At 28.0% G+C, this 22,266-nt stretch overlaps 2 protein-coding genes and 1 long non-coding RNA gene across 3 annotated transcripts; 2 read left to right on the top strand and 1 right to left on the bottom strand.

Annotated features, from left to right (window-relative positions):
- Window positions 1–5,334: 5,334 nt before the first annotated feature.
- LOC114187867 (RING/U-box superfamily protein) lies at window positions 5,335–10,620 on the top strand. The gene is made up of 6 exons (XM_028076249.2): window positions 5,335–5,746; window positions 6,787–6,956; window positions 7,660–7,718; window positions 9,038–9,063; window positions 9,159–9,537; window positions 9,734–10,620. Exons 1-6 carry the CDS (start codon window positions 5,605–5,607, stop codon window positions 10,200–10,202), a joined length of 1,245 nt encoding a protein of 414 aa, XP_027932050.2. The 5' UTR covers window positions 5,335–5,604; the 3' UTR covers window positions 10,203–10,620.
- A 1,662-nt stretch (window positions 10,621–12,282) lies between these two features.
- Window positions 12,283–13,684, top strand: LOC114186976 (large ribosomal subunit protein eL22z). Its single transcript, XM_028075064.2, has 3 exons — window positions 12,283–12,420; window positions 12,643–12,901; window positions 13,355–13,684. The coding sequence occupies exons 2-3, from the start codon at window positions 12,672–12,674 to the stop codon at window positions 13,497–13,499; spliced, it is 375 nt and encodes a 124-aa protein (XP_027930865.1). The 5' UTR covers window positions 12,283–12,420; window positions 12,643–12,671; the 3' UTR covers window positions 13,500–13,684.
- A 4,287-nt stretch (window positions 13,685–17,971) lies between these two features.
- LOC146885870 (uncharacterized) lies at window positions 17,972–19,940 on the bottom strand. Its single transcript, XR_014995484.1, has 3 exons — window positions 19,711–19,940; window positions 19,404–19,487; window positions 17,972–18,491 (listed from the first exon to the last, which is right to left on the bottom strand). It is a non-coding gene; the product is annotated as an uncharacterized LOC146885870 (long non-coding RNA).
- Window positions 19,941–22,266: the final 2,326 nt, after the last annotated feature.

Raw genomic sequence — 22,266 nt, 5'->3', positions numbered from 1 at the left:
TTGACACCTCCCTCTTTTTCTTTGATTTGTCCATTTAAAAATCATTCTTCACCTGTCTTCTTAATTTGCATGTTTTCTATAAGATGAGCTAAGTGAAGAAATTTTCTAAAATATAATAATTGTGTCTAAACATACCACATAGATCCAAAATACATAACACAACTATATATTAATATATGTTAATATTTAATGAACTTATAATCTAATTCATCATAGAGAAGAACGTGGGAGTTTGGCATTGAAAATATGTAATATTTCAAATGTGAATGATCTTATTATCAGAAGTAGTGCAAGTGAGTTAAAAAGTTTCACATTAAATAGAATAGACAAAGTTAAACACTACATAAGAATAAAGACTCATAACACTATTGTATTAAGGTTTAGGATAAAAATAGTGTCAAATACCTTATGGTTGATTTTTTTTTTCTTGTATGAAAATATATCAGATAAATCGTTATCCAAAATCTTACTAATTAATATCTCTTCTTTTAAAAATGTATAAAATATAAAAATATATTTTTTTATCAAAAAATACTCGTGATATACGTATAATTTGTAATTTTTTAATAAAACATCTTGAAATACTAAGTTTTAAAATAAATTATTTATATTTTGTTCAATTTTCTCACAAAATTTTAAAAAAATTAACTTTTAAAAATGTTATTTATGTTTCGTTCAAATTTCTTATTTATTATTAGTATAAGAGTCAAATTTATATTTAAATTTCATAAGTTTTTAAAAGTTAATTAAATATGTTTTATATCTGAATAATTTAGATGATTTTAATTAAAGTAAACACGTGTCAGTTTCAACCTTGCCTGTCTTTGTCCAAAATAACATTTAGAATAACTTCAAACTTACATTGGCGGAGTGATAATTATTTGACCATTTATTATACATTAGTTACATTTTAGATATTAATAAATATAGATTGTTATAGAGATATTTTAGAGAAGGAGAACGACAAAAATAAATAAATAAATCAATAAATATATATATATATATATATATATATATATATGAAAAGTTTATAATTTTATTCACAGAAGAAGATTATATAAAAGAATTTATAATTTTCACAATTCTTATAATTTTGTCCACATACAATCGATAGAGAAATACCATTTTAAACGAAAACAAATATACATCACAATAAACAAGAGTGTTATGTTTCAATTTTTGTATATGTCTAAACCATTGTTAATTTTAGTTATTACTCTTAAAAAATACTTTAAAGTTATCAAAATAAATGTGTATAAATATAATTTTTATGCTCTATTTTCAAAATTATATGTTATATAATACACGGTTGCATATCTAATATATAATACTAATATATCTACTCAATAATAACAAGCAAATTTCAAATTTCAAATTAATATATTATAAAAAATACATATTTAACCATTGTAATATTATTATTGGTTTTAATAATAATAATAATAATATTATTATTATTATTATTATTATTATTATTATTATTATTATATATTGCTTCAACATTATTTTTGTTGGACATGTATACATGTCCAATAGTGTGTGATATTTATGAATAAAGTTTTATAATTTACGAACAATATTACGATGACAATAATTTATAATTTATTATGTTGACACTTCTAATATGTATGATTTTAATTAGGATTCACCTAATATCAATCATATACTTATCACGTTTTAAATATTATTGTACACTTTTTGATATGAATATATAATGTATCATATCTTATTATTTTCAAAATAAATATATAATATCTTATTATTTTTAAAATAAATATATCGTATCTTATTATTTTCGGAATAAACGTATTGGTGTACCATATATGTGTTATATTTGATACACGTATTGTATTCGTGCATCAAAGATTATTAATATTATTATTATTAGTATAATTTACTAATTATATTGTTAATGTATTTTTTATAATTCATTATTTAGCATCTATGATGCACAGATACGATACGTGTATCGGATACGACACGTATTCGATACGTCAATACATTTATTTTTTAAAATAATAGGATACGATACGTGATAGATACGTGATATATGAATAATGAAAAATGTACAATAATCTTGACAAACATAATAAATATATGATTGTTAATGTGTGGATCCAAATTTTCTAATTGGAAACCAATTATTTTGGTAGTCAAAACCTTGTAGCTAATGTTAGTGACCAATTTAAAAATCAATTCATCATTGAAATTATTTTAATTATCAATTTAGAGAACGATTATAATTTTTTGAAACTATTTTAGTTGTCAATTTGGTCACTATATAGTGACTAATTATTTTTTATCACTGAAATTGATCACTATTCAAAAAATTTTATTGTAATGTACTACTACTTTATAAATTAGATACTTCATATTGATAAGTATAGTTAAAGTATCCTAAAGTATCGGACATGATATGTGTCGGATACGGATACGGATACGTGATCGAAGTTGAATTATCGGTGGCATAAATATTAAATATTGAAATTATAACTTTTAAGTTTCATTAATTTCTTATAAAAAAAAATATGCTCCTCATTAATTCTTTTTTTCATATTACCAAAATCTATATTTAAGTATTATCTTCATAAATATTAATGATTATAATAATTACCTAACTTAGAAAAAAAAACTGACATGTGCGGGTTTAATATTAGTTAGTAGAGAAAGACAACTTTAAACTAAAACACATATACCTCATAAAACACAAAACTTTTATATTTCAACTTTTGTATGTGTTTAAACCATTGTTAATTTTAATTATTATTCTTAAAAAAACATTTTAAAGTTAGAAAATAAATGTATATAAATATAATTTTTATGTTCTCTGTTAAAAATTTTAATACATCTTTTTACATATTGTACGAAAAAAAAGTACATAATAGTAAGCAGAATACTTTTTTCTACACATGATTAAATTAGAATATTAAAAAAAGTAAAGCATATAATCATATTAATTTACCTTTTATTTTATTTTTATAATAATAAAAAATAATAATATTATAATTATCAAAGTGTAAATAAATTTCACAATTTAAGATGATTTTTATTTATTTTATAATTAATTTTTTTCTTATTATAAAGAATTACTTTAATTTAAGAAAATATTTAAGCTTACAACCATGGCTAAATATAAAAGATTAAATTTAAAAATATGTATTGAAAGAATAAAATCAGCAAGTTAATTATTTTATTTTATATAAAAGTAGTTAAAATATATTTTTTTTAAAAATTTTATTTATAGTAGTTATTTAACTTTTAAAAAATTAATTATTGAAAAGGTAAAATTGGATAAAAAATTTAATAACAAAAAAAAAAGTTATTATTATTATAAAAAATAAATATAAATATTTTTCATAATATTATTAGTAATAGTTTTTATTTATTTTTATTATAAAATATTATTTTAGTTTGAATAATGATTAAATTTAGAAAACTTACAAATCAGAAAGAAAAAAAAGTTAAATTTTAAAAGAATCAACTTAAAGACAAAATTGTAAAATAAAAATTATAAAGTATACCAAAATAGAAGTAAAATATTTAATGCACATTAATATAAATTATTAATGTACCTGATGCATATAATGAATACAAAAATGGATTTGGCTACAAATATTAATTACAAATATTAATGTATCATTAATACAATGAGTATAATATGTTCACAAATGTATAAAAGCACCTTAATTTTTGTCTAGGATTACACGGTTTTCTCAATAAAACTAAGTTTTTAGAACAACAGTTAATAAAGCATAATTTGAAAATCTATCTAAATATATGTATAATATATGTATGAAGAAAAAAAAAATAATGATACTAAAATTCTTATTTCTTTTTTAGTCTCATCTTTTTTTGTTTAGTGTGAATTATTTATTAATATACCATTATCTTTTCTTTTGAAAGAATCAATAATTTATACTAAGTCACTTCAAGAAATAAAAGATGAAGGTCAAAAAATAAGAGTCGGAATATAATTATTTTTTTTTTAAAAAATAAGACTATTGATTTTGGTTAAAACATATTATTATATATAATATACGCAAATATAAATTATTTTTAGTGTTGCAATAAATAGTTGAAACACTATAACAAGTATATATATTAATATTACGCAAAAAAATGATAATATTAAATACATCATAATTTAGATTTAAAATTTGTTATGCGATTTATATGAATATAAATAAATTGAAATTATATATATTTACAAAAAGTTCAATTATTTTGATTTTTTATATTTAATATAATAAATATGGTATTCAATGTTATTAAAAGTCTATTTTATGTAAGATTAAATATGTATTTAGTCATCTAAACGCGTAAAATTTTGATATATTTTAGTTTTTAAACTTTAATTTTGAATCTATATAGTCTTTTTAATCTCTAGTGCTGACATTTGAGTTGTGTACATTGTTTGAATTTAACATGTTCTGACAATGTTAACTGAAAAACACGTTTTGATACATTAAAAAAAGTTTAATGTAGTTAAATTAAAAATTTATATTTATTCATTTTTGGAGTTTATAAAACCAACATGTATTAAAATTTTATGGATAATTCCATTTTCGGGTTGAAAAAATTTAAGGTAGTTAAATTAAAAAAATTATATTTATTCATTTAAAGTTTGTAGAACCAAAATATATTAAAGTTTTATGGATAGTTCCAATTTTGTGTTGATTAAAATCATATTTAACCTTTTTATTTGTAATATATTATATTTAATATTATAATATAATATATTTTTAAATTTAATAAATAAAATTGATATAGGAAAAAAATCAAACATACTACCTTTAAACATCATTTAAAACTAATATTTTTAGTTTTACATCATATATATATATATATATATATATATATATATAATTATTTTTTGGCAACGAAAGAAAATCACTCAAGTAAACATTGTTCATTTTTAATTAAATATTTTCCGTGATTAAATTCTTGAATTCTTATGAAAAATGTTAAAAGATAGAGAATACTCATACTTTCTTCGTCTTTACAATAATCCACCTACTGAAACCTATACATATCGAGGAAAAAGTGAAGTATTAATTTAATTTATTAATTCTATAAATGCAGGAAAAAGTGTAGTATTAATTAAATTAATTTTTTCTATAAATGCAGGAATTATTATAATTGTAGCATATATAATACAATAAATAGAAATTAGAATTGGTGATTAAGCTGGTGAGCAAAAGTAACGTATAGAGAAAGAAAGGGAGGACGGGTTCAACCATAATTAAATGCAATAGAAAGTAAAAAAGAAATGAATCAAAGTTGTTTTGTTTGGACAACAGTTTTAGAAGTCCAACCACAACATCTAACGGTCCAAGTTTAAGAAACGAAAGGAAAATAAAAAACAGAGAAAGAGATTTTGCTTTGCTGCCATCCCAATCTCGTTCCTCAAACTCCAAACCTTCTTCTTCTTCTCCTTTCTCTACTGAACCGAACCAAAAACAAAAACAGAGTTCAGAATTTAGATCTCACCTGTTTAATTGCCTTGCTTGCGAATACAAGTAACATTCCCGTGTCTCCCAATTTCTGTGTGCCTTCAATTGTGTTACAGTGATGTGATGCCATCTTAGGGTTTTTGATTTTGCGATGGGTCTTGGAAACGATGACGATGATGGAGAAACGAAGAAGTCCTTTGGTTCAGTGGCGTGTTCGATTTGCCTTGAGTTTGTTACGGATAGCGGGGATAGATCCTGGGCCACGCTTCAATGCGGACATCAATTTCATCTCGGTATGTGTTATGTAGATTGCGCTGTTTTGTTTTTTAATTATTTCGATTTATCGCTGTTAGAATTGTTGGATTGAAGTTTGAACAATCGAGATCTGAGGTTTTTTCTTTTTCTTTTTTTTTTTTCTGTCGGATGAGAGGATTGAGGATCATCAAATTTTGGTGATGATGTACTCGCAATTGTGTTAACCGTGGTACTGGATTGACCTTTTTTTGTGTATATGATGATTTAGGAGATGTTATTATGATGTTTGATGGGTTGGTGGTAATATTTTATGAGGTTGTTTAGAATAGCTGGATGGTGCTTGCTTGGGTAAGCTGTGGTGGATTGAATTGAATATCTGAAAATAGATTCCTCTGTTGACGGTGGTAAATAAGAGGGTGGGAGAGGGAGAAAGTTTTTTGTGTTTTTTTTTTTTTGAAAAGGGTAAAGGGAGCTTGAAGGTGAATCTTTCTCTTATTTTTCTCATTCAATGCCGTGTTTCTCTGGTTGAAATATAATTGCGAACTCCGAATAGTTGTTTTATGAATGAATAGGGATAAGAATATTCCTCAAATTTCATCAATTTTGTTGAATTGCCCAAAGTTAACTCTTTCGGAAGACATTCAATACTCCTCAACTTGGTTGCATAGTTGTCTAAATTAGGCCTAGTTAAATTATACGTATTCCATTAGTATCATTGCAAGTTATCATATTAAACATTGTTAATTATCTGTCCAAAAAATGATACATTGGTTTTGATGAGCTGGGAAAATCTTAATGTTAAATCAAAGTGTCTTCACTCTGACTTGAACCGGTGGCCTATATATAAAACACGCTCACCCCAACAGCCTGTTCTGTGCGGAAAAGTTGGAATGAAATTTCAGGGTTTATACTATTACGTTATTTCAAAACACTTGGTTTTATGGATGCACGTATTTCTTTTAATGCAGTACTGCTTGGTTTCATGTTTTACTGAACTCAATTTTTAACAAGCTGATAGATGCATCTGCACAGCATCATGTCATATTGCTATACTTATTATACTCTTTATATTGTTCAGACTGCATTGGCTCGCACTTCAATGTAAAGGGGGCAATGCAGTGCCCCAATTGTCGTAAGATTGAGAAAGGTCAGTGGCTTTATGCTAATGGAGGTCGATCATATCCAGAATTTAGCATGGACGAATGGTCTCAAGATGAGGATCTATACGATGTTAGCTACTCTGAAATGGTAATAGAAACAGCAAGTGGCCTTATATTTGTTTCTCTATTACGGCATATGCATGTGTTTGTTTGCATTGGCTCATTTTGCAGTGAGCCTTAAATTTAGTCCTGCAAACTAGAGTCGATTGCTATTTGTGAAAGTATCAGTCTTAAATGTTTGTTGTATTAGTCAGTGCTACCAAATACTGCTGTCCAGTGGAAAGACGTGGTCTTAGAGGGACATTAATCGCTTATGATCCTAATCTGTATCTACATCTGATCTTCTCTACTGATGTTGAGTAACTTAAGTTGCAAACTAGTCTTAAGTAAATTAGCTTATTTGTTTTTAATCCTATCTAAGATTAGGAAACTGCTAACATGTAATTTGCTATATTTTGTCGAAAAGGTTTACCAGATGTTGTTGTAGAAGGATATTGTATAAGAGCACACATGAGGAGGGAAGGAAAAATTGAATGATGTGTGCATTTCTACTTAAAATTTAAAATATAACATTTCAATGTCTATGACTTGCTTTGAATTTTAACTCCCACTCCTGCTTATTATTTTCCTCCATTATTACTTCCAGTGCATTGTTCTAGCTGATATCGCTTTTATATGTATGTATGTATGTATGTATGTATTTAATTAGTTCTTTTCTTTCCATTTGTATGCAGATAGATAGATTTCATTTACTATGTTAGCTAAACTTTAGTTCTAAATGGTTTTTGCAGTCCTTTGGCGTTCACTGGTGCCCATTTGGAAACTTGGCCCGACTTCCTTCATCTTTTGAGTAGGGTTATGAGTTCACATGCTTACTATTCTGTGTTCTAATTCCCGTTGATGATATTCCTTTGTTCTTTTAAGTGCCTTGCCATGAGAAAACATGCATATGGATTTTTGTGACGGCTGTTTGTAAGATATAGTTGATATTTATTTAGTGTTATGGATACCATTGATTTGTTTTTAGGTCCCACACATGTTATAAAAGGTTAACAAAATGTGCTTAGCTTGGAACCAAATTAGGTTAGTAAAGTTAGATCTCAAATGTGGTTAAAATATTAAAGCCATCAGAATTCTTAAATTCGGATTATATTTTAGAATAATAATTTTGAGAACTTAGAGGGGGATAAATGGATATCTTGAAGCAAGAGTTCAGAATGCAAAGAGAGTAGTAGTAGCATCAGTAGAATTTGAAAAGGTATTTCTAAGTTGCTCCATAAAGTCTTTGTATTCAGTAGGACTTAATTTCCAATTGATCCAGGACAGAACTTCCCATATTGCCTTGTATACGCATTACTTCTAATACGTAGAGATAATTATTTATGAAAAAATTGCATATAGGAATTCTTGATAAAAAAAATATTTCAAGTTGAATTCTTCTAATATTCAAGTTAACATCAGACTTCTCATATCTTCATTAAGTAGAACAAAAATGAGTCTGTATGAAATGAGGCTGGTTTTTAGCTTTATATTTCCCTGGCATTTGAACTATTCTGTCATCTAAAATCTGTAACAATAGTAAAGGGAGTGACGTCATTTGCTCTACTCATTTTGGTAGCCCTTGACTACTCTCCAACCTTTCACTGATCTCTTTCAAACTTCCATGTGTTAAACTTTTTTTTCAGATATCCATGCCACTAGTGCAAAGTATTTACTAGCTTTACTAATATATCATAGATATGACTAACCACCTTTGGTGGAATCTCTTCTCCCAATAATGTTTGTTCAATCCAGAAAGCTCAAACCAAGACTCTAAGGGTTCATTCACAACAATGATTTATTGGTACTATGTTAAATGTTAAAAAGATGTCAAATTTAATATTTTTTCAATAAATTAAAAAAGTTGCAGACAGTACCAACGAAAGATTGGTTTAGAAATTAGAATGTTACTATGGGGTTCCAAAACTGATTTCTGTTCTGTTACTATTTGGAGAAAAATCATGGTGTCTGACAGACATGTTTAAATGGAAGATTGGTTGTGATTGAATAGAATGTTGCAATTGTGGGTGATTTAGAGAAGCAGAATTTGGTGGTGTTAATGCTGCTTCCTCCTAAAAAGAAGTTTTTTTAATAAAATGGTAGCTTATATTCTGCTTTTTATTTTTCCAGGGAAGGGGATTTTTCATCAACTGCATGTAAGATCCTTTCTCTTTTCCTGAACATTAGCGTCCTTTTCGTCAACCTTGCATTTGACATAATTCGTTATCTCATCTTGAACTTTGAGCTGCAGATCATGATATGCTGGGACACCAAGCTATGTTTGCTGAACATACAGCTGTATCATCTTCTAGTCATCCTTGCCCATATATTGCCTACTTTGGACCAATACATCCCTCCACTTCCAACTCTGGTGGAACAGTTTCCGAAGCTTCTAATTTCAGCCCCTGGAATGGTGTACCTGGTGACATGCCAACCTCCTACACATTTCCTGCTGTTGATCTTCATTATCACAGTTGGGATCACAATTCCTCTCATTTTTCTTCTGCCAGCAGCCGTCTTGGCACCACAGATCAGATCTCAGTATCAGCTGGTAGTCAAAGGCCAGCCAGGGGTGTTTCAGAGGTCCCCAGATCCGGATCTTTTATGCATCCCTTCCTTGTTGGTCACAGGTAACCCCTTTATAATTTGTGTACATACTAGGATGCTTTAGTATTTGTGGAAGTTTGTATATTGCTTAGGCCTCAAATTTATATACTCGTATTATTGCATGCTGTCAAAATACTTGAAGAAATCTGGTTAATTCAATTGATCGATTAAAAAATCGACGGAACTAGACATCTGATGCATCTGTGTGTAATTCTGCAGTTCTGCAGCTAGGGCTGGGAACACTGTTGCATCTTCAATGATCCCTCCTTATCCTGGCAGCAATGCTCGGGCCCGTGATAGAGTTCAGGCTCTTCAAGCATACTATCAACCTCAGCGACATCATAATTCTGTCTCAGTACGAACACCTGTTGCTTCTAGCACTCGAAGATCCAGTAGTCTTAGTGGGTCAATTCACTTACCGCAGGTGCCCTCGTCACCGGACCAAAGTAGTGGCTACGTTTATATCCCAGGTTCTGTAGCACACAATTTTCCAGAAGAATCTCTTATACCTAATCGCTTCCATGCTTGGGATAGAGATCATTTGCCTTCATTGGCATTAAACCATGTTGGTAGAGAATCAAGTTGGAGAGCATACCACCAGACTGCCAGTGTATCAGACCCAAGTATCAGATCCAGCAGCTTTCGATTACGGCATGAATCGGAAAGAATGCCTTCACAAAATCGGTGATATACTTTTTTTATGTCAAATGACATCTATTGTGGGAAATCAAAATTTATGTTTGCTTGAGAAACGTTACATAATGCATTTAGCCTGGCTGGCATGTTATGACAGACTATATACTCTGGCTAGCCTTGGAATTCATGTTTCTGGCAGCCATATGGCAGTTTGATGAACATTGGTCTCCTCTAGTTTCTCTGCCTAGGAGGGCATAAAATAAGATCATATTTAGCTGGCAAATTAGGTTTGGAAGAAATACTGGTGCATTCTCATCTCAAGTGATGAATTAGTTAATGAGAACATTTGTGGTTGGATTATTGTAGAGTATAAATTATTTACTTCTGAATCATCGATGCTCATGCAAATTCTGTGTATTCAGAATACACTTAATCTTACCTCCAAATGGCATATTAATGTTGTTGTGAAATCTTTTATGTTGGGTAGGGTGGTAGCCCGTGTTAGATATGTAAAAAGAAGTGAAATCTTAGCATTGTAAGTATTTCGAAAATTTCCAAGATTTTATAACTTCTTTGCTAAAAGAATGCTTTCAGCGACAAAATAACCCAAAAAGTAGGTACAGTTGTTCTTTGGATTCAAAAATTCAAATCGAATTAATTTCAATCCAAAAAATTGAATGTCTTGCAAACTCTTTAAGCTTAAAATAAAACAAACATGATTTATGTTTTTATTAACTTTTATTTCAGACTTAATCACTTATTTTTTATTCATTTTTATTTTTGTGACTTGGATCCACATATTAAACTTGCAAATGCTTACTTTGGAAAAATTCGAGCTAACTTTTTTTTTTCTCAACTTTGTCTTTATACATTTTTTGTTCTTGGATAAAAATCCATAATATAAGAGATACTAAATAATTCAAATCAATGAAAATAAAATAGTTGATAATTTATTATGATCCAAGTTCGAATTTAACTGGCATTCACTCACAAATGTTATATCCTATATGCTTCTAAGCCAAATAAGAACATAAAAAAAAAAAAAAACTGTATGTTATTCAGAACAAAACTAATATTAAAATTTATTATAATGAAAGATAATGATACAGTAGTATCACAAAAATAACATCTAATAATATAATGATGTTTTTTAAAAATAAAAATAAAGAAACATTACAATTGTTAAGATCCAATATGAAAACTTAAATATTTTGATAATAGGAAAAGATCATAAATTTTATTTATTTATTGAAATTCAAAGTTAAATAGGGCTATTATTGAAAAATAAATACAAATAATGACTTTATATTAATACCAAAATAATACATAATCATAGAAATTAAAAAATAATAAAATATAAATTATACTTAATTAATTTTATTATTGTAAAAGCTATGAAAATAGTATTAAAATATCATATAACTAATAACAACAGTGATTTTAAAATAAGTAATAATATTGTAATGAAATAATAGTAAAATGATTTTAGAAGAAAGATAGATGATATATACGAGTCTAAGTTTCTTTGGTAAAAAATTTAAATTAAATTTTTATACCATTATTTAGATATTCATTAAGAAAATGAACAAGTCCAACATGGAGGGATGAAGGAAATGATAAAAAATTTGCATCTCATATGTTTCTAGTTAAGTGATAGAAAATTTATGATATATAATGTGAGAATTTCCTATTACTTTTAGTACACAATTTCTGATAAATGTTTTATTATAGCTGAGGGGAAAAATTAAACAATTAAAAAATTATAACTAATATTCATTTAATTTAAATATTTTTTTCACGTCTGTTTTTCTTAAAGCTAATATCATTCCCAAACTTTATTTATTTAGTCTCATGTTTCGAGTTTTATTTAAGAAAACAAGAACTATTGTTTTCTTCATTCCATCGTCTAGTTTCCTTTATCCGGTACTTATAAAGTGTTAACTTTATTTTTTCATTTATAAATAAAAAAAAACCCGTGAAAATTATAGGTATAATAATATACCCTATGTTAAAAGAGTATAGCATATATAATAATAGCATATTATAATATTCATACCAAGAGGAGGAAAAATGAAAATCCTAGTTAGACCAATATTAAAAAGAAAAAAAACAAAACAAAACGCAGCGTTTCATGGTAGGAGAAAATCAATACATGTTTGCAGTTGTGGATCCATCATATAAAACCTGAAATCCAAACCCTAAATATCCACCCTGGTTCTCATCTCTTCCCAATCCCGACCTCACAGCCGCATCTTCACGTCTCTCATACGGTACTACTCTTTCTATCTTATATGGAACTTCTTCTCCTCTTCTTCGTCAATAGCCAAGGCAAATTAGGGTTTTCACCGTATTTTATTCTGTTTTATTATTGTTTTTAATACTTGAAGGTTTCACTACTTTTTTATCTGATTAGCAAGAAATTGATTTCCATTGAATTTGGATTAAATAATATCAAGTCACATCCCATAAGCCATTTTCGTGTGTGGATGCAGAGGTGCGTATAATATAACAGGAAGGAAAAATGAGTCGAGGAAGTGCAGCAGGAGCGAAGGGGAAGAAGAAGGGGGCGACATTCACCATTGACTGTGCAAAGCCTGTGGAAGACAAGATCATGGACATTGCCTCTCTCGAGAAGTTTCTTCAAGAGAGGATCAAGGTCGGTGGCAAAGCTGGTGCTCTTGGTGACTCTGTTACTGTTACCCGCGAGAAGACCAAGATTATTGTCACCTCTGACAGTAACTTCTCCAAACGGTAATAGATTGCTTATATATGCGGAGTATGGTACCAGAAATTTGTAAATAGAGGTCGCCGTAAATGTTAGGGTTCTTTAATATTATGGATAGTTGCTGACAAATGTCATTGATATGGCCACAATTATATGTGGTTTTCAATCGTGCACAACATTTTATCATTGTGTTTGGATAAACTTTTGGATCTTAGGTTACATTTTGGGAAAAAATGTGAAGGTATAATAAATTGAGTTTCTTTGATAAGCTAAATGTTCTAAACCTTTATAGAAATTCCTTACTTTCCAAGACTAAGGACATTGAATAAGGGGGAAAAACATAGTTCATTGTACCTTGTATACTTTTTCATGAATGCCAATCCATCCAAGTCATATTGTGATTCAAACTTTTTTTTTTTCGTTTATTATGATATCCGTGAATTAGGGTATAAGTGTTTTATCTGCTTGTATTGTTCCAGGTATCTGAAGTACTTGACTAAGAAGTACTTGAAGAAACACAATGTGCGTGACTGGCTCAGAGTGATTGCTTCAAACAAGGATAGAAATGTTTATGAACTGAGGTACTTCAACATTGCTGAGAATGAGGGTGAGGAGGAAGATTAGTTGTCTGAGTCCCTTATTCTCTGAGTGTTTTGTTTACACTTTTCTTATAGCTAGCTTCGTTTTTGGCAAGGATTGCTTGATATAACGGTGCTTTGTTTTGATCAGTTGCAATTTAACATTTTTTATCATTTAAGAATTTTTGTACTTTTAATGTTAGATGGGAATGGAGTTTGCATATTATTCTATTTTGTCTGAGTCTTTAATATGGTTAAATTGCATTATGTTTCTTTCCACAATCTATAATAATTTACCTCTTCCTACATCTCGTGCCCATTCTGCTCCCAAATTGTTTGCACTTGATTGGTAGCATTAGGGAAATTATTTTATGATAGTTCTGTAGTTGGACAAATTTTGAGTGGATGTTGTGCGTATCATTGATTTTGGAAAAAATGAATCGAGTCTGAGTTATAATTTCACTTAAACAGTAATTCACTCTCTCAACCTACCCAATTCTTTTATAATTTCCCAATTCTTTTATAATTTCACTTAAACAGTAATTTCGCTCTCTCAACCTACCCAATTGTTTTATCTCGCAAAATATCATACCTAAACACATTATTTATTTTTTTCATAATCAAATTCTATTAATATCCATTGCTTGTGTGACATCAAACATGTCTTCCTAACCATGGGATTTTGCAGTGTGCCCAGTTGGATAGAAATAGGAAGGAGAGATAGTGAGAATATCGTATATCTTGTCTCAATATGTTGTCAAGTTTTTACCCATAACCTATTATACTCTTATATTTTTCTCTTGAAAATTAATAGTTAACTGCTGGGTGACGTCATTGAAATTGCCGACTGCATAAAATTTCCTAAATTGTGGCCAATGAGTTCTGGCCAAAGGTTATTATTTCCTTGAATTGAATAATTAATGAAATCAATAAGTCGATTTGTACTAGTTTAGGTCCAAACATTATTTTGCCTCAAATTATCTGGACTTTGTTTGATAACTTCTTTAGTATGTGAAAACAGTTAAATAATGTTTCAAATTTATTCACTTCTTTAGAGCGTGTTATCTTGTGTTGTTTTCTTTGTAGATTTGTTATCACTTTTATAATTTTTGTATTTTCATATCTTTTTTTGTATTTTTTTCATTTTGTAAAAGAGAGAGGAGTCATTGATTGGAAAAAAATAAGATTTTTTTATCTAATTGTATTTTTTAATTTTTTTTTTATCAAACAATTTTTAATTTTAACTCTTGAGTATGTACATTTACATATTTTTGTAAAATAGTAAAATATTTGTTTACATTCAGATTTAATAATCAGATGTATCAAAGGGTTTTAGTCTGAAGTCTTAATGTAACTTGAACTATCCTTTAATCAAAAATTATTAAAGTATTTTTTAAAATAGCTATTATGCATTTAATATTGAAATTAGCTATAATAGTTAATGACTAATGGAGAAATAATTTTTTATATCGTGACTGGATTTTAAGAGAAATGATGCTCTGAGATCTGACAAATTTTGTTAAATAGAAATTTGTAAATTTGTAAATTCTATAAAAAAAATAAAAAATTACTCTATTAGTATTTTTGTTAATTTTATAAAAAATGTTTATCAAAATTTTAATTTTTTGGATTTTAATTATATTCATAGAATGTTTTGAGCATTTTGTGAGTATTGTTTGAACAATCTATTTTTCCAGTGATTTAGACTGTTTTTTGTAGACATAATATAATATATTATCTCTGTGGAATCCATTTAGTAAAATTTTATGCAAATTTTGAATTACACAAGGTCAGGTTTAAACAAATTTGTCTCTTCAGTATAATTTTTGTGATCTTAGAAAACATTTCAATACGGTATTGTTCTGATTCTTTCTCTGGAACCAACTTGAGTAACTTTTTCTACAACAAAACTTTGATATTTGTGCATTGCGTGTTCAAGACTTCAAGTGACACTTCATATTAAAAACAAGTGTTAGTAGAGTACCACTTTTTTCAAAATGTTCATTCTATGTTTATAAATAATCCAAAATTTTATATTTATTCATCAATTTAAATAAAGTTTAATGATAAATTAAGTACAAAAAATATTATATAAATATTTTTTAAAGAAAAAAAAATAAAAATTATTTATAAATTAACATTAATTTAAGCAACAATTAAAATTATGTTTTTTTTTAAATCATGAAAAAATTTATAAACTATCTTGTGAATAAATTAGTTTCAATTTATAAAATATCAATATAAGTTTTGTTTTGAAAAAATTCTTATAAAAGAATGTTTTCAAATTTTATGAGATTAGATTAGTTAAAATGTAAGATAAAAAAAATTAATTAATTGAATATATATTAATATATTTTTAGCTCATAATATGTTTTGAAATATTTATAATTTTAATAAAATAATTATAAATACTTAAAATTAGTATACATTAATAACTAATAGTATTCATTATAATAATATATTATTCTTCACACAACAACTCATTTGAATTTTTTTAATGGATTTAACATCTTTTGTTAATTTATTTTCTTCAATTGAGTTTTTCTTGGGATCTCACTGTTGTATCTTTTCACATTCCTCCAATAAAAAAAAGTATTTTTCTGTGTCTTTCTAACACTTTTTTAAAATAGTTAAAAATAGAAAATATAAAAGAAACTATTTACCTAAACTATTTGTGCAAATAAATAATTAATATAAATGTATTTTAAACCAAATTTTGCTTTAAAAAAAAATTAAACATCACTTTGAATTTTATCATCATTAAAAGAAATTAAGAAAATATTGAATACAGTACTATGTTAAATGAGTTATACCATTCTCCATATCTCTAACTAATTTTCATTGTTTCACTTTTAATGCATTAATTATTTGTGTAGAATATATACTAATGATGTAATTTTTTGGTTTAATTATGCATTTGGTCCCATTTTGGAGTCAAAATTTCAAAATGCTACCCAAATTTTTAAGAGTCTCAAAATGGTCATCTTTTTTTTTTTAAACGTCTCACGTTTGTCCTTTCCGTTAAGTCAAAGTTGACGTCGTTAAAGAGAGTGCCACGTGTCAGTTCTTCAATTTTTTGAATTTTTTTATTATTATTTTTTTTTTGAATTTTTTTATTTTTTATTTTTTATTTTTTATTTTTTAAAAAAAATCAAAAAAATTGTCACGTGTCAAGCTGTCATCGTGCCACGTGGCAGTGACAAAGTGACGTGGCAGTGTCAGTGATACGTGTCAGTATTATGTCAGGTGTCATTTTCTTAGTCTCAATTTGATCCCTTTATTTTAATTTGTCTCAATTTAGTCCCATTTTTTGTAAAAATGTAGCAATTTTGTCTCTCTCCAAATTGAAATCAAATTTAATTTCTATATAAATGCACACAAATATTTCCATCAAAATTGATATTTCAAGTAAATATTTTTAACCAAATTAAGTTCATTTAATTAATATTTTACATTGAACTTTATTTAAAATGGTTTAAAAGTTGTTAATAGAAAATAATGTTAATAGAAAAAAATTCATAAATTAACTAGTTCAACACATATAAATTTAAAATTTGAAAACAATTTTAAGTAAAGTTGAATGTGAAACATAATTTTAAATAAATTTAATTATGTTAAAAATATCAAATTTGAAAAAAGATATCAAATTTAATAAAAATATTTGTATAACATTTATATAAAATAAAATTTGATTTCAATTTGGAAAGGAAAAAAATTGCTAATTTTTTATAAAAATTAGGACTAAATTGAGTCAAATTAAAATAAAGGGACCAAATTGAGACTAAGGAAATGACACTTGACATAATACTGACACGTGTCACTGCCACGTCACTCTGTCAATGCCACGTGGCACGATGACAGCTTGACACGTGACAATTTTTTGATTTTTTTTTAAAAAAAAAATAAAAAAAAAATTCAAAAAAATAATAATAAAAATAATAATAAAAAAATTCAAAAAATTGAGGAACTGACACGTGACACTCCCCTCTAATGGCGTCAACCTTTACTTAACGGAAAGGACGAACGTGAGACGTTTTAACAAAGAAAGGGGACTATTTTGAGACTTTTCAAAATTTGGGTACCATTTTAAGATTTTGACTCCAAAATGGGAACCAAAGGGCATAATTAAACCTAATTTTTTTTATTAAATTTATGGGCAAAATTCAAACCTAATCATTAACAAAGGGGATGACAACAAGAATCCAGTAAACATTTAAAGATTTTCTTTTAGAAAATTGTAATAGTTGCTTAGATGGGACGACGAAAGAATCTTAAAAACAGTCCAGAAATTTTTCCCTACCGATCAATCTTCTATGATTTTGTCAATCTCAAGAATCATATCGAAAACAAGGTCTAAAATTTTTGAAATGCCTCTCAGTTACTTCGAATTAAATATGTAATAGTAATTTAAAAAATATATATACATATATAAATTATTGATAAACTTATTAATTGGAAAAAAAATATGAGTTAAATGTTGTGTATAGTAACATTCTGTGTTTCTGCATGAAATGAAAAAAAAAAAAAAAAGTGTGTATGATGGCATCATTGCTTGTTTTATAAGATTGCAGCAACACACTGTCATGGTTTGTCTCCCCCTCTTATCTTAGCTTCAATTTCCAACACAACATGCAGAACTAAAATGACCCAGCAACACCCACTCACCCCCACTTTCTAAGGCAATTTTCCACTTTCAGGGCTGCATTCTGCTTACACAACAGAGTTTGAGACACTTGTTTATTTATTTTGTTTTTTACTGTCATAACATTCATTCCACTGTTGCTATTACATTACATTACACATACTCATCAAGTTAAGTCACCTACGCCATCTCTTGCGATCATTTACTTACACAAACAACTCTACTGTCACTCCAATCCCATCCCTCAACTTTTCCATAAGAATTAACTCTGCACTTCAGCCTTCAGAAAAAATCGGAAACACCACAAGTACCACTCTCTTGCATCATCTACTTCGTCACACTTGGTCAAGTCATTGCCTCGGTCAAAACTCTATATTCAAAACCTTTCCCAGTCTTCTGCATTAATCACTCAAATCTATTAGCACTGAATTCTTAACGCAAACTGCAAATTTGTTACTTTAAAATTCCAAGCCTGAGCTCTCTACAGTTTCAGTCATTGGCCTCTCTGCTACAGAGAGACCTGTTTAGCCTTTCATAACATATACTACCATCAGTAACTTAACTTTTTCTTATCGCAGAGTTAGTTTCAAATAAACAACACTCTTTCTTGTTAAGTGAATACAAAATTAAAAGCAATATGGTTTACATTAAATGGATAGACTTTTTTTTTTTTTATTTAATGTCTTTTTTTATAAAATATTAAAATAAATTAGTGATAAGAAGTTAAATTTTATAAAAAAAAGTGAACACTTTTTGTGATCCATTTCTTATAAGTTTTTAAATTTTATCTTCATCATTTTCTTATAAAATATTAATTTTTACAAATAAAATATATTTATATTAATTTTGTGCAGTTGGGAATAACTAGCAATTTTGTTTAAATAAACAGGGTAGACTAATATGACAAATGGCAAGTACATTAAGACTAAGATGATTTGTTCTAATAGTCATGTGCATTATTAGTTCACTTCCTTTCATATCTAAATATAGTGGCAAATAAAAATAATTGAAGTCTTGTTATTATTTTGATTGAGAAAGCACAGGCTTGAAATATAAGATTTTTGTTTTTTCTAGAAGAGATTTAACCATTTACTCTTACATTGTTGACTAATAATTATAAATAACAATTTAAGGAAATTGTAACAAAACAACATTAAAAACAAACATTTTTTGTGTCTACGGAACATACACAGTGGATGTCACAATGCAGAGTGAGCTAATTAAACTTAACAAAGCTAACATTCGAAAGGGAGGAAGAGAGAACAATGTACAGTTGAAGAGATGGCAAACACTATTCTGAGGCAATACCAGTGTCAGGAGTCTGAATATGTCACTCTTTTCAAGTTCTTCTGTTTCTAACTATTCTCAAGTTTTGTGAACATTCCAATTCACCTGCAAAATACCAGTCACATAATACCAATCACATGCAAAAACGCAAAAAACTCTGTTTCTGAAGGTAACACAATTCTTCTATCAAAGAAAGTCCACTTATTATATGTTATATAATACGCCCCTTGCCTGTGAATGAAATCACAGTAGAAGAATGTTTACATTGAAACTGAAATTTACATTACATGCATGAAAGAAAAGAGAATCTGTTATGTTTTGAACTTACCAAAATTGAATTGGATTGTGGTGTGATCTCATATTCAGTGAAGAAACAAAATAGTGAGAAAATCAAGCTGGAAAAGGAGAGCACGTGCAGAATCAGAAAGCAAGCATGGCTCGAGAGATGTTGTTGCACGTGCCCTGCTTCTCCAGCAAGACTTAGCCACCAATGATGAGAAGATGGAATGAAGAATGAAGAATGAAGAATGAAGGTGATAGCAACAATGGGTGGTGAGTAGTGAGAGACATTGGCATGAAAAAGCTCATGCAGTGATGCACTTATATACCCTGAAGAAGAGAAAGGAGAGTGAATAAGTGAGTAATTAGTATATGTGTCAGTGTGGAAAAGAAATTAAGACATTGAGTATTGAAGTGAACATTCTTTAAAGACCCAAATGAGCTAAAGAAGCAATATGAACTTCCCCACGTACTTTGCGTATGGTTTCGAATAAAAATAGAGGGGGGGCACTCAGAACTGTGGAAATCTCAAATCTTTCTCCTTCCAAAACCTCATTCATTCATTTTTTTTTTCATATTCACAATTTCTGCCTTAAAAATGTAGCAACATTAAATATCATCAGTGACTTTTTTTTGCATTAATTTACTTGGGGACAGTTGCATGTTCTTGGTTGCATTGTTGGTGTGAGGAGATTGGAAAGTGATGATAACAGTCATGCTAGCATAGATTTGACCTTCAAATTTGACATGGCCCCAGTGAATCTTTATTCTCACATGTTCATCAATCGATTTTCTTCGTATCACATTTACTCTCGCCACCACCAGAAATCTTTTTCGAATGGACAAAATAATCATCGATAACAAAATAAAATCATTAAATACTCAAAACCTTACTTAAAGCAATGTTTTTTAGCTGATTCATGTAGTTGGTATTGCTCATCAATGACCCGGTTGAATAAAGATGAACTGAATGTAGTTGCTTATGTAAGTGTCAGTTTTGTGGGGCACTTTTTGCAGCAGGGGCAATGCCAGTTTTGAAAGAAACATTGTTGGTAAGAAGAGAGGAGAAAAGTGAGTAAATTGGAGGAAATGTTTTGAGATTGTGAAGGAGAAAAGGTTTTGTTGGTTAACAATAACAACCATATTTATGATTTTTAGTGAAAAATTGGATGAAATTGAAGAAGAGTTAATTTTAGATGTGATGTCAGAAGTTAAACAAAACGTGGAGATTAAGGCGGTGAAAAAAAGAATGGTAGGTGGTAAAAAGGTGGGGAATAGCGGCGAAGGCATGCACAGAGACCAAATTGGCATAAACAGGAATGAGAGATTGCGTGTTGAGTCTTAGGTTTTTCATTTTCAAACGAAACAAACAAAAAACTATAACACATAACAACATAAACAAACCTAGAGAACTTTGGGTAGGTTTAGAATCCAACACACACTTATGTAGGACTGTTTAAACAGCTATAAACTAATTTTCAAACTTTTACATCAAATAATGATTAGATTATATTCTTTTTACTTTGTGTTGTAAACTATGTGTTTAGTTGTTTGTTTCTTTTTCAAAAATAATAAAGTCATTATTGGTTGTGATGTATAACTAAATTGATAAATAAAAGTTCAGATATTAAATGTTTACATCTTTAGTTTTATTTCTTAATTAATATTTTAAAAATATGTTAGCATCAAAATTATTTACTTAGGGTTTCTAAACCTCTGTTATATGTTAGAGACTAAAATCCGGAACATTTTGTTGGGTTTTGCAACTTTGGGATTCGGCTAGGATTTCCTGATCATGATAATATATGGATTTTTCTTTCTGCACTTTATTATCACTAAATCCACCCCATATTAAGTAAAACTAAAATTTCATTCCTTATTCCACCATACTCGTGACACACTTCCCAGAATATTCAAATTTTGAGATATAGCCGATTTAAATTTTGATAATGATACTTCTAAAATGTGTTAAGACACGACAAAACCCGTTATAATTTTTTTATTCATAATAAAAATGATTTTAGATATCGATATTTTTAATTTTATAATTGATATCTAAATTAATCACTATAATAGTTAATTATTTTGTAACTTTAAAATTAGTTGTTATTTAAGAAATTTCATAAGCTGATCTTGATCAATGAAGTAAGCAACCTACGAAAGTTTTAAAGACCATTGCACCTTAGAGAGATAAACAACCTCTTAGTGCTTGCTTATACGTATGTGATCCATTTGATTATCCATCTCTTGCAAATTGGTTGCATATATTCTTAGTGAATTTGTATATCAGTAATATAATTCTACCTAATTCAATAAAGTTTGTGTTTCAAATGGTACAAAACATGAAGTAGTAATCTCTAAAGCAACTTAAAATAGCCTATATAAAAATACTAGTGAGACTTTTTCTATATATATATATATGACTAGATGTATGTTAAAAGGAAAATAAATTAAATAATAGTTGTTTGGTTGAGATAATAACCATCATTGCAAGTGTCTCATAAAGAAACTTAAAGCAATCACAGCTAAAGAAGTTTCGTCTTAAGACACAAGTACAATGAAGAGCTTTGGCTTCAGATTTTGTCGACGTTATACTTTAGTTCTA

Source organism: Vigna unguiculata, chromosome 6 (genome assembly GCF_037176805.1).
Source record: "Vigna unguiculata cultivar grain cowpea cultivar isolate G323 ecotype 2 chromosome 6, ASM3717680v1, whole genome shotgun sequence".
In the NCBI taxonomy this organism is placed as follows: Eukaryota; Viridiplantae; Streptophyta; class Magnoliopsida; order Fabales; family Fabaceae; genus Vigna; species Vigna unguiculata.
Note: the sequence above shows the minus strand (reverse complement) of the source record. Positions and strands in the feature narration are given on the sequence as shown.

Coding starts and splice junctions, on each gene's coding strand:
- LOC114187867 (XM_028076249.2), top strand. CDS start 5,605: ATGGGTCTTGGAAACGATGACGATGATGGAGAAACGAAGAAGTCCTTT. Junction 7,719..9,037: donor CGACTTCCTTCATCTTTTGA/GTAGGGTTATGA, acceptor TTATTTTTCCAG/GGAAGGGGATTTTTCATCAA. Junction 9,064..9,158: donor GGATTTTTCATCAACTGCAT/GTAAGATCCTTT, acceptor TTTGAGCTGCAG/ATCATGATATGCTGGGACAC.
- LOC114186976 (XM_028075064.2), top strand. CDS start 12,672: ATGAGTCGAGGAAGTGCAGCAGGAGCGAAGGGGAAGAAGAAGGGGGCG. Junction 12,902..13,354: donor GACAGTAACTTCTCCAAACG/GTAATAGATTGC, acceptor GTATTGTTCCAG/GTATCTGAAGTACTTGACTA.